This window comes from Cnephaeus nilssonii, assembly GCF_951640355.1.
Source record: "Cnephaeus nilssonii genome assembly, chromosome: 21".
Lineage (NCBI taxonomy): Eukaryota > Metazoa > Chordata > Mammalia > Chiroptera > Vespertilionidae > Cnephaeus > Cnephaeus nilssonii.
Window position 1 is genome coordinate 25,489,090 of NC_137092.1, and position 12,236 is coordinate 25,501,325.

At 46.8% G+C, this 12,236-nt stretch overlaps 1 protein-coding gene across 2 annotated transcripts in view; it reads left to right on the top strand.

The window, feature by feature from the left end:
- RGL1 (ral guanine nucleotide dissociation stimulator like 1) overlaps positions 1-12,236 on the top strand; it is a 220,785-nt gene that overhangs the window by 203,345 nt on the left and 5,204 nt on the right. For both annotated transcript variants that reach the window (XM_079760833.1, XM_079760834.1), the window contains 3 exons: positions 1,158-1,247; positions 4,149-4,335; positions 8,046-8,300. In XM_079760833.1, the coding sequence (XP_079616959.1) occupies positions 1,158-1,247; positions 4,149-4,335; positions 8,046-8,300 (532 nt within the window). The remainder of the gene's footprint in view (positions 1-1,157; positions 1,248-4,148; positions 4,336-8,045; positions 8,301-12,236) is intronic.

The window sequence follows — 12,236 nt, forward strand, 5'->3', positions numbered from 1 at the left end:
TGCTAAAGTGCTTACGTCACCACCACCACCACCACCACCACCACCAATCATCACCATGTTTGTCACTGTTGTTAATTGGTACCAGCTTTCAGTCAGGGAGGGGAGGCAGCTCATGAAGAATGGAAATAAAATGCTGCAGGATCTCCAGGCAGGAACAGTTCATTTGGCCAAGGATGGGGGGAAACAGGGAAGCTGGCCATGAAGTGTTACCATTTGGGCGGGTCTGGGAAGGAGAGCGGGTTGCACCTGGAGAACTGGAGAAGAACATTCCAGACAGAAGAATATGAGTGAAGGCTCAGTGGCCTGACACGCTTGGTGTTTGGAGGGACAGTGAGAATTCTGGTGTGGGTGGGACACAAGGGACAGGTTTCGGAGTAGTGGTTGGGGAGCGTGGGAAGGTACATTAACTCCAGAATGTTGGCCCTTTAGTGGTGTTATCTTTACCGTGTAGCCCAGAGGAATAGAGTCTGCAAGCAACATGGGCCCACTGCATGCTTTTACATTTTTAAATGGTTGGAGTCACCTGGGGGGTGGGGGTGGGGCGGAGGGCGGGGAGGAGCAGAGAGACAAAGGATGTGACATGGGGTAGTTATTTGAAATTCAGATTTTATCCATAAATAAAGTTTCATTGGAACACAGCCCATTCGTTCACATCGTATTTATGATTGCTTTCATGCTTTCAAGGCAGAGTTGAGTAGTTGCCACAGAGACCATGCAGCCTGCAAAGCCTGGTCCTTTACAGAAAGTATATGTGGACACACACACACACACACGTACACACACACAGTGATAGGAGGGAGACAGAGAGAGGAGATGATTCTTCCCCTGGCTTAGCAGTGGGAGGAGAATGACCAGGAAACAGAATGGAGTCAGCCTTTGATGCTGCTACAAAGCACACATCCACGTATTTGAGGCACGTGGAACTAACCGGCCTCAGTCTATATGCCAGTGGGGGATGTCGGGAGGAGGCACATGTGTGAATTTGTAAGATCTGGTCATTGAGTCAGTGCCCTCAGACACGTGTGATAGAACAACATGGTACCTATCTTTTATCTTGAGTAATCAGAACCTTCCTCTAAAATAAAACCAACAAATCACATGAATTTCAACCTCTTTAATTGCTAAGCCCTGACCTCGCGCTCCCTTCTCTCCCCCAGCTACGCCCTGTCCTGTGAGGTGGAAGCAGCTCCTGACGCCAGCGCCACCTCGCCCAAGCCTCGGAAGAGCATGGTGAAGAGGCTCAGCCTGTGAGTGTCGCGCAGGGTCCTGGGCCCTCAAGGGCCCCGTCAGAATAGGGGGTGGAAGGGTATTCAACACAGACGCCCTGAGCCAGGGCGAAAGTGAAGGACAGTTCACTCACTTGTTAAATAGCTCCTTTCTGTCATGAACTCACTGTGTATATTTTCAAAATCCATTCATTCTTCTCTGTCCTGCCTGGTATAAACCACCCTCATCTTTTGCCTCGCGCACCAGCAACACCTTTCCCAGCTTCTGGCCCCAACAATCCACATAGTCTGGAGTCTCTTAAAGTATACACCAGGTTATATAATTTCCTTGCTTAAAACCTCCAGTGGTTTCCATTTCCTAAATGCTAGATTTTTGAGCTTTTAGATTCCTTTTAAAGTAGCACCCGAACGCCTTATCCTAGTTCACTAGGCCCTGCACGATCTTCCCCCAACCTTCTTGACCACCTTCCTCTCATCCGACGCTCCACGTAGTTCACTGTCTTCCAGCCCCCTTCAGCCTCGCCGGGCTTGGCAGTAGCTGTTCCTTTGGCCTGGCGTGCTCTTTCTCTGCGTTAGTATTGGTAAAAGTGTTACCTCCTGAGAGAGCACCCTCTCTAACGTTGCTGTCTCCCCCCTCACTGCCAATTGCACTGGATGTTTCTTCCAGTGGAATGTAAGCCACCTGAAGCAGGAACCTGTCCATCATACTCATGGCTGCTTGCTCAGCTCAGAGCCAGGCACAGGAGGGGCCCTCCGCGGCTCACTCCCCACCCGTCTCCTTTTCAGTAACATTGAGTCTGACATGGCCCTCAGGACTTGAGGGTCTGCAGCATCTCCCCAGCCCCACCCAGCTGTCCCACACCTCTGTCCTCATCTTCCCCGCTCACTCTACTCCTCGTGTGCCAGACACCCAGACCTCCCTCTCTTTTGAAGACGTACCTGTGTCTGATCTTTGGAGTGACACATCTGCTTTGGCCAGGGCCAAGCCAGAACAGCATCTGTAGTACTGGACAGTGTTTTCGTGGCAGAGTGACCTGACACATCCCCACTCTACCAGTTACTTAATCGTGTGAATTTCTGTTTATGAGTTCTTGATACTTCCTGGCAGTCTGTCCACCTGCCTCAGTGAGTCACATTGGTAGGGATGGTGCATGGACTTGTTGTTGTCGTTTTCCCAGTGTGACATATGCAGGCCCTTATTGGCCGTGGATGGCATGATCTCCCGCTGTCAGAAGCTGCTCAGGCTTCTTTCTACCTGATACCAGGTGATAAGAGGCTTTTGAGGGTTAGAACATGTGATTTTATAGAAAGCATTTTTAAGGTAATCCTGTTGTCTTGCCAAACCTCTCTCCTTGTCGGGATGTCTACCCTGGCCCTCCTACATGCTAGATTTTTGAGCTTTTAGATTCACCTCTTGGAATTTTCCATAGTATCTCACTATCTTTTCATTGCTGCAATCATGGGGGAGAATGAGTTCTCTTCTGAGATAACACAAAGGCCTGACCAAGCCTTGTCAGCTGGTAAGATGGACACTTGCACAAGGAATCAGGCTCCTTGATAGGTGAGGTGAGGAATGCAGGGCCTCTTGGTCCCCTCTGCCTCACAAAGAATTGGGCCTTTCTGGAGGTCAGCACAGGTAGATCGTCCTACGTGCTGCATCCTTTGCCCGCTTGCTGTTTTTGGTAGCTGCCACTGCATACTCATTTTCTATGCCTGCTTCTCTCACATTTATAATTTTGTGTTGTGAGCTCATTTTTATCAGATAATTCTTTGCAGCCTGGGTTGAAGGTATATTTCTCCAGAAATATGTATATGTGTGTATATATATTTAGAATTCTAGTTTCTTCAGGAGTATTACTGTCCTGAGAGTTCCTAGAATGCTTAGGTAGCAAATCTAAGATCACATATGATTTCTGGAGAGACGTTTTTCTTTTCTTTTTCTTTTTATTGATTTCAGAGAGGAAGGGAGAGGGAGAGAGAGGGAGATAGAAATATCAGTGACGAGAGAGAATCATTGATTGGCTGCCTCCTGCACGCCCCACACTGGGGATCGAGCCTGCAACCTGGGCTTGTGCCCTGACCAGGAATCAAACCGTGACCTCCTGGTTCATAGGTCGATGCTCAACCACTGAGCCACACCGGCCGGGCTCCAGACACTTTTCTTTCACCCAAACTCAGGCAGAGACAGAGAAGCTGCCCTGCTGTCTTCCTGTGCCAACAGGAAGATATTGTTCTAGCCCATCTTTTCACTAGGATGCAGCCCTTTGAGGGTCCTGTCTGTATGGAAGGGGTCTCAGCTCCCACTCCCTGCCTTACCCAAACAGCAGCCCTCACCTGTGGGGCTGTGGGTGTGCTAAACCCATGCCCCTGCTTTGCCGAGGCTGGTGCCTCCCACTCCCCACCCAGAGCAGCTGCAGTTCCCTTCCTCTCTGGCCTTGGGGGATTTTTCCCTACTATCTCGCATGCCCAACTTTAAAAAGATTTTTTAATGTATCTTATCAAGTTGTTTTATAGTGAAGTGATTTATAGTACAGTTCATCAACTCGTGGGAAACAGAACCTGCCTTCTTGGTTTCTTATCTACTCTGGGCCAGTCTTCTTCACCCACATGGAGTTCGTCTTATGATGGGATTTTGATTCTGTTAAAAAAAAAAAGAAGAACCCTTGACCTAGAAAGACCTCAGATTAATATGGCCCTTGGTTCAGCTAAGCAATCTGTGTGTACTTTGAGGTTGGAAATAATCCACTGGAACAAGATATTTGCTATGATCTGTTAGAAACGTTGTAGCAAATGTTTTCCTAAAATAATAAGGACAGAGCACACAAGATTGAGAAAACATCAAGGATTTAATACAAATATATTTGCTCGATCGCGGATTCCAGATTTGTAAGAGCCAAACGCCTGGCATTGTGTTTTCTGCAGACTGTTTCTGGGGTCGGACATCATCACCAGTACCACTCCCAGCAAAGAGCAGCCCAAGTCCACGGCCAGCGGGAGCTCTGGCGAAAGCATGGACTCCGTGAGTGTGTCCTCCTGCGAGTCCAACCACTCCGAGGCCGAGGAGGGCTCCATCACCCCGTTGGACACACCCGATGAGCCTCAAAAAAAGGTACGGCCTTAACCCCTCCCTTAATTCCTAATTCAGGCACCCGGCCTAGTGTTTGCCACGTGGGGCATGTCTGTGTTCAGGGTTATCACTCCACAGTATTTGGAAAGTCATGTTTTTAATAGGTGTCAAAAGCGGAGTTCTAGCTGGGGACTCATTCCTTACAGACACAGGTCCAAAAGCAAGCAGCTGGTTGGTTTATGTCTCTAGCTTTTAAAATACTGTCCCGTACCCACACCCAAAGGCAGCCGAAGGATTGTAACCTATAACCCGGGCTACACTTTATTGAAGAGATGTAGGATTTTCCTAGAAGGAGCAAAAAGTCAAGAGACAGAGATCTGTCAGCTTCTTGATGTCATACTTGGTCTCAGCCAACCTTTTACCACAATAATGTCGAATAGCAAAGCACTTCCAAACTCGGTGCTCAAAACAACAGCCATTTATTCTCTGTCATGCACAGCAGGCTGGCTGCTTTGGGTTGGGCTTGGCCCTAGGCCATGGGTTTGGTGCAGGGTCTCCTCTGCCTGCCTTCCATTCTTTTTGGAGTTATGGGCTAAGACAGATGGATAAGCGGGCAATCCCCACCCGTAAGTACACATTAAGCCTTCACCTGGATCCTATCTACCTTTTTATTGGCCAAAGCAAATCATGTGGCCAAATCCCACATAAATAAATGAGGCAGGGGGCTGTATTCCACTTCTAGTGGGAGGAACTGAGGAGTCCCAGAGCAAAGGGCATGGATGCAGAGGAGGGTAAGGAATTGGTAACAATGATACCGTCTACCATGTTCCCAAAAAAGGAAAGTGATGAGAGGTGATAAAAGAATTCCCAGAGAGGATTTCCATTTCCATGTTGCGTAAGTAAAGGAAAACCGACGATCCATCTTAACCTTATACAGATCTGCTTCAGTTGTTGGTCATTGAGCTAGAGAGAAAGGCATCCACTTTGACGTGACTAGAATTTGCACCATTTTGGGAGGTTTGGGGCCAGACACTCTTGCTGTGTAAGTGACTTCTGGCCCTTGGGTTATGCGTAGGCCAGCGAAGTGGAGTGTCACTAACAGTCCTCCATTGTGTGTATACCCACTGTGCTAGGGGGTCTGTGTGCTCTTTCACATCGTGTTCCAAGCAGCAGCAGCAACCCGGGGCCTCAGGTGTCCTTGTCACCAAGTCGCCAGTGCAGGAGGACACCATGCTCCGGGCCCATCACCGAGATGACTCCGGGGCTGCCCCAGCCGGGTGTCTCGCCTCTCTGTTTGGAATCCAGAGAACACTGTCCAATTTGTGAGGGCAGTCTCTGCAAACACCGGCAGCTATCTCGGGCATTTTTCCCAAGCCAAGGGCGTGATCCATCTCCGTGACCTTGATCTGCAGCACTGTATCTGTCAGTCTGGAGTGAAGTCTCATTATTCACCTTTGGACAGGCCTTTATGGTTTGTAGGCCCCTTTTCTGATGATGGACATTGTGCGGAAGTGACAACTGAGGTATCGCCCACATCTTTGTGGGATTTCTGCCCGGTCAGGAAGGAGACAGAATCTCATTCGCACCTGTTGCTGCAATGGACATGCGCGTAGGTCCAGGTCATCCCTTCTCAAGCGACACCGAAGCCCTGTGTGTCCTTTGCTCGCCCCTTGCTTCATTCCTTTTTGTCTCCCTGGTCACGCCGGTGCTTCAGTTTCTTGCATGAGTCAGACATTTTTATTCTTTGGATGAACCTGGCTCCGAGTCAGGAATTTCTGTAGGTTTAAAAATGAGTCATTGAATTGGATGCAAGTAGTTGCTAGGCTTCAGCATCCCTGAAAGCTAACGGGAAAGGTCTCAGTTGTCCTGCTCAATTCAGAGCCGTCCCGGTGACCTCCACCCTCCTGCTCCGCCATGCTGCAGCCTCCAGGCTGGCGCTCTGCCTTCCCCACTGGCTGTTTAGTAAAGTGTAATCCCCTCCCGTCTTCACTTCCTTGATCACAATTTCCAAACATTTATTCTCACACTTGCCCCTCAGAGTAAATCCTCAGTAAGAAGATGGGGCTCCTCAGGTGGTCTGTTTATAGCTGCTGTAACCCAGCTTTATCTCCCAGGCTTTACCTTAATTGTAAATGTCATTAAGATCATGGGAAATCTAACAAAGGACAGTAGATTTATATGAAGGAAAAAGAAGGTGATGAAGTTGAACCAGTAACTGGAACATGGGCTCTCTCGGCTCTGTGAGGTACACCTGCAGGCAGAGTGGGCCTATTGATTACCCACCATCCGTCAGCCCTCACACTGAGCCCCTGGTTCATTCACTAGGGAGCATAAGGAGAAAAATGTAACTAAGCCATATTATGATGGAGCCACAGTTAGACGCCTGGATTTCAGAGCTGAAACATCCGCTTGCTGGTCTCCAATTAAACTGACCACGCAGAATTTAATGTATGTTTATGCCATAGGAGGAAGTCCAGTGGAGTAGACTCCATTTTACTTGGAAGCCAGGTGTCAGAACACTAAGTTCCTGGAGCTCTGTTTCCATGGGAAGGGAGACTGGTATGAAAGAAATTAATGTCGCTTATTTTTTAAAGGACTTCCATGCTATTTGATAGGATTAATTGGCTTAACTCATCTGAGAGATTACTTATAATTTTGTACAAGTTGATATTTAAAATGATTCAATGTAATGACTTTTTGGAACACCACCTTGTGAATTTGGGGCATCCTATTTTTTTTGGTAATTGGTATTGCACACAGGAAAACGATGTGGTTAATCAGAAAAGCTCATGGACTATAGCGCCTCATTCCTTAATTATTCTTGATATACAACATGGAAATGTGTACAGTTGGTTCTAGAAGCAAACGTGGAAAGTGGTGAGCCGCTCATGGGCTGTGTGCCCTTGGGTAAGTCACATGTTCTCTGACTCATCACTACAGTGTGTTTTGTTCACAAGACATGTGCAAGCTCATCACAGGCTCACAGTGATAACTATCACCAAGGTGATGGGTACTATGTTCAGTCACCGTGCCATCACCAGCTGCAGACTGGGCCCTGGCTACGTGATGGTACACCTTGGCTCTGTGAACCTGACCACGGGCGCCAGGGAACTTGGGAGCATGTCCAGGTGGTACTGTCACCAGTTTTCTCTCTGGCCTCAGGCTCCTCAGCAGTAGAAAGGGAATAGGCTGGGTGGCCTCCAGAGACCTTTTTAGGACTAATAGTTCATGTAGGGCTGTAAAATGTACTCCTCCCCTTAGAAGCTTCTAAAATATTAACATTTCTCTCCTGCTACACAATCTGATGGCGAAGTGGAATCAGGATGGAAATGCTGTCTGTGGGTATGTCAGGCCTCATTCCTGCTCAGGGCAAGTGGGGCTGGATAAACTGCAGGTGACGCTTTCCTCTGCCCTGTCAGTTTTTCCGACTTCCTGCGGGAGCCCCTATTGCCTCCAGCTTCTGGTATCTGCTGCCACCTGCTGGTTAACGTCCTTAAGAGCAGCTACTAAGGGGGAATGAGAGCGCCCCCTTGCCTCGCACAGATGCAGAGCAATCAGGTCAAGTACTGAGTCACTGATAGGCATCTGCCAAGGAGGTGCTCACACAGAGACAAGACACACGTGTGCTGTGGGCTGTGTGGAGGAGAGCGGAAATGTTCTAGTCTCAACAACTGTGCTTTGAGAATTGTGAAGCGCACTGTCGGCCAAGAGTCTAACGCTCCATTTACTTTGGGGTGTGTTTACTCTTCCAGCTCTCCGAGTCGTCCTCGTCGTGCTCCTCCATCCATTCCATGGACACAAATTCCTCAGGGATGTCGTCCTTAATCAACCCCCTCTCCTCCCCTCCGACCTGCAACAACAACCCCAAGATCCACAAGCGCTCCGTCTCCGTGACCTCCATTACCTCGACTGTGCTGCCTCCTGTTTACAACCAGCAGAACGAAGACACCTGCATAATCCGCATCAGCGTAGAGGACAACAACGGCAACATGTACAAGAGCATCATGGTGAGGTGCCCAGGCCCACGCCCAAAATACGTGCCGGTAGCATATACGTACATGTTCACACAAAATGAGTATGTGCCAAAGGATCAGTTCCTAGACCTCCCTGGGCATACACCAATGATGCATATCTATAATAATAAAAGCGTAATATGCTAATTAGACCAGATGTCCTTCTGGACGACCTTCCGGACGAAGCCAGGGCTGCAAGGGAGGCCGGGTCCCGGGTGCTAGAGGGAAGCTGGTGCCAGTAGCTGGGGAAAGGAAGGCCTACTCTTGCACGACTTTGGTGCATTAGGCCTCTAGTATCTAAATATCTGCTTACTCAGTGCGTATAGGATGATTTTTACATCTTAAAATTTGCTAAGGTTTATTCCCCGGGCCAGTGCCATCCTTTCCAGAAATGTCTACTTGGATGCCTCCATAATGTATTCCAGGGAGACCGCTGCTGCACACCTTCTTGGGAGTCTTCCTGGGGGTTCCATGTCTGGGTGCTAATTGAGTGGCCATGCGGTCTTAGCAATGTCCTCCATGGCGGTGAATTTTTCTTTCAGTTATTTGGAATCAAACTTAGTAAAGTGGATGATCAAGCTGGAAATACAGTGTGAGTCCACGAGGAACTGTTTACAGATAAATGAGACTGACCTTGAGGTTCTCGTATAGACTGTGTATTTTTGATCACAGTCCCAAAAGCTCTTTGGGTGATGGCAGTCTTTTTGGAACACAGAGCCTCTCCTGGTGTGTATGTGTGTCAGGTCGGGTGTGTTTATCACAAGAATAAACTCTAGTTTATAGGAAATATCGTAGATGGAAAAGCAGGTCTCCTTTGCTATGAAATCCCTCGAAACATCATACATCTCAGCTTCATCACTTGTCTTCTCTGAGGGCACTTTGAGTGCTCACAAGCTCAGCTCTCAATATAACAAGAGATACAGAGCCAACTATCTTTTAACATTCTAAAGAAAAGCTTTACTAAGGCATTCATTGAATCAACAAAGTATTTATTAAACTTGGTTGTGTACCAGTCGGACAAGGATTTGGGGATATGGAGATGAAGGAGACATTTTTGTCTTTGAGGAACTTATAATCAAATGGGAGATAGTAAAACATTATTCAAAATGTTTTAACCACTCTAAGAGAGATGAGATTAGATCAGATCATAAAAGGCCCCAGGCCCACATGAAGGAGTTTGTGATAGTCCTTAGGGTCTTATGGAAGGCTCTTAAGTCACAATCAGATTTATTCATTAAAAAAGTAACTGGGATTGTGGAATCTTGGTGCTGGGGTGCAGGGGTGGGACCAAGGTGGGGAAGCAAGTTCGGAAGCTGCCATGTGGGAGACGATGAGGGCTTGAATGATGGTCATGTGATTGGAGACGATATGAATTTTTATGAAGTAGAGTTGTAGAATCCATTCACTCATTTCTCAGCTTTTGGTTACTGTTGTGGGAATGAGGAAGAGGGAGGACTCAGGCTCTCCAGGCAGCTTGGTGACTGGTGGTCCTATCAAGTGAGGAATGAACTACTGGAGGAGGAGGTTTGGGGGCATTGAAATTGGAGGTACCAGTAGGCTATCCAGGTGGCCCTGTCTAGTAGATGGTCAGAGATATGGGTTGGTACTGGAGTCGAATACTGGGAGCCATCCAGGCCTGCTGGGTGGATACGTCATGGGGGAGTGAGTGCAGCCTGAGACAGAACTCAAGTGGTAGTGCGGGCGGGGCTGGTCCAGGAGCCTTGTGGGAAAGGTAGGAGAACCGCCAGGAAGCCACGGTCATCATGTTACTGTGTTTTCAGCAGCTTATTCTCATGCCTACCAGAGAAGTAAGTTTCCCCTCAGCAAATGTAGGGTGTCTCCGAACTAAAAAGAACTAAGAAGCGATACATACAACACTGTGAACGAACCTCTAAAACATCATGTTGAGCCAAAGAAACCGGACACAGAAGATCACATCCTGTAGGAGTCTGTTCTTTCACAAACAGGCTACACAAACCTGTGGTGTTAGAAAACTCACCTCAGGGAAGGGGCACAGGGAATTGTTTAAGTCCCGGTTTCAGGTGCATGAAGGTGACACCCAATCTTCATTGCACATGGCTTCATTCAGTGGAGTAGCCACTAGCTACAGGTAGAGATTAAACATTTGAAATGGGAACAGTATAAAATAGACACCAGATTTTAAAATATATATATATATATATTTATATTTATATTTATATTTATATTTATATTTATATTTATATTTATATTTATATATTTATATACATACATATTATTGATTTTAGAGAGGAAGGGAGTGAGAGAGATGATGAGAGAGAATCATTGACCAGATGCCTACTGCATGCCTACTGCATGGGAATTGAGCCTGCAACCTGAGTATGTGCCCTCACCAGGAATTGAACCATGACCTCCTGGTTCATAAGTCAATGTTCAGCCACTGAGCCACCCTGGCCAGGCTAGACACCAGATTTTGAAGACTTAATACAAAAACAATGTAAAATATCTCATTGACAATTTTTATATTGATTATATGCTGAAATAATACTTTGGGTGTATTGGATTAAATAATATATTATTTAAATGAATTTTTCTTTTAAGCCACTTTTTTAATGGTGCTACTAGATATTTAAAATTACAAATGTGGCTCATTATGTATAAATACTAGACGGTGCTGGTTCAGTACATCGGCATGCAGCTGTGTGACTGAGCTAGCTGTTAATACTAATTGTGGTCCTCAGTTTCCCTCCGTAGCTTTTATGGTACAAAGTATTAAGCACTCAAGGAAAGCCCTTGCCTATCCCATCCTCGTTCGGACTCACCTGGGGAAGAATAAGGTAAAGAAGATAAGGGTAGCCTGGCAGTAGGTTTCAAGTTGACAGCCGCCTTTGTCCAACATGCCATCCTCACGTGGTGTCCTCTCTCCTTGGGCTTCCTGCTCCTCCTCCACTGGGACTCAGCTGTGGGAGCGTTTCCTGCAGACCATCCAACAGCGTATTTTCCTCCTGTAAGCTTTCGTGTACACTTACTTCTCCTTGGAAATGGAGATGCCAGATGTTTTGGTAATGGACAAATGTGCAAGGTCTTTGTCGCCTACAAGGACCCCGTTGTAGGGCATGTTGTTTATTGAATCGCAGATACCAGCTGCTGCCTGACTAGAGGGAGACATCTGGGCCCTGCCGTCCTTGGGCTCACAATGACACAGTTTTCTGGAGGACTTCAGACGTCTTGTTTGTCTTGTTTGTTTTTTTTGTGGTTGTCTCTCCTTTTACCTCCTGGTGAGAACAGCGTTTATTTTTAAGTAAGAATAATTTGTGTTTCCATTTGCTTTCTGTCATATTAAAGAAATCGCTCAAGGGATGGTACATGAGTCAGCCCTCGGTGTGCAGACTGGCCATTTCTGAGCACCCTGCAAATGGGCGGCTGATGGGCAGAGAAAAAGGGGAGAAAGTCAGAATTGGTGGTGAGGGGAAACTTTACTTACACTTAAAAAAGTGCTAGATTTATTATTTTTAAACATTTAGAAGCTGACTTTTATTGGAGTATGATTTACAAACAATTACATACACAGATCTTGTGTTCAATTCTTTGGATTGTGAGAATAATCTCTATTTCTGTCTGTGTCTGTGTCTATGTCTATGACCATGTCAATGTCTATGTCCATGTCCATGTGCATGTCCATGTCTATGTCTATGACTATGTATGTGACCACCACCCCAAGTCTAGATAAAGAATCTGTTTTCGTCCTTTCAAAAATTCCTTTGTGCCCTTTCCTGTTAATCCCCTCTTAACCTGGTTAAAGTTAAGGTTAATTGAAGTTAGTTTTCTAACACCACAGGCTAGTTGACTCCTGCAGCATGTAATCTGCTGTGTCTGGTTACTTTGGCTCAACGTGATGTTGTAGAGATTCATCCCCAGTGTTGCCTGTATAAGTTCTTAATTTCCTTTTAT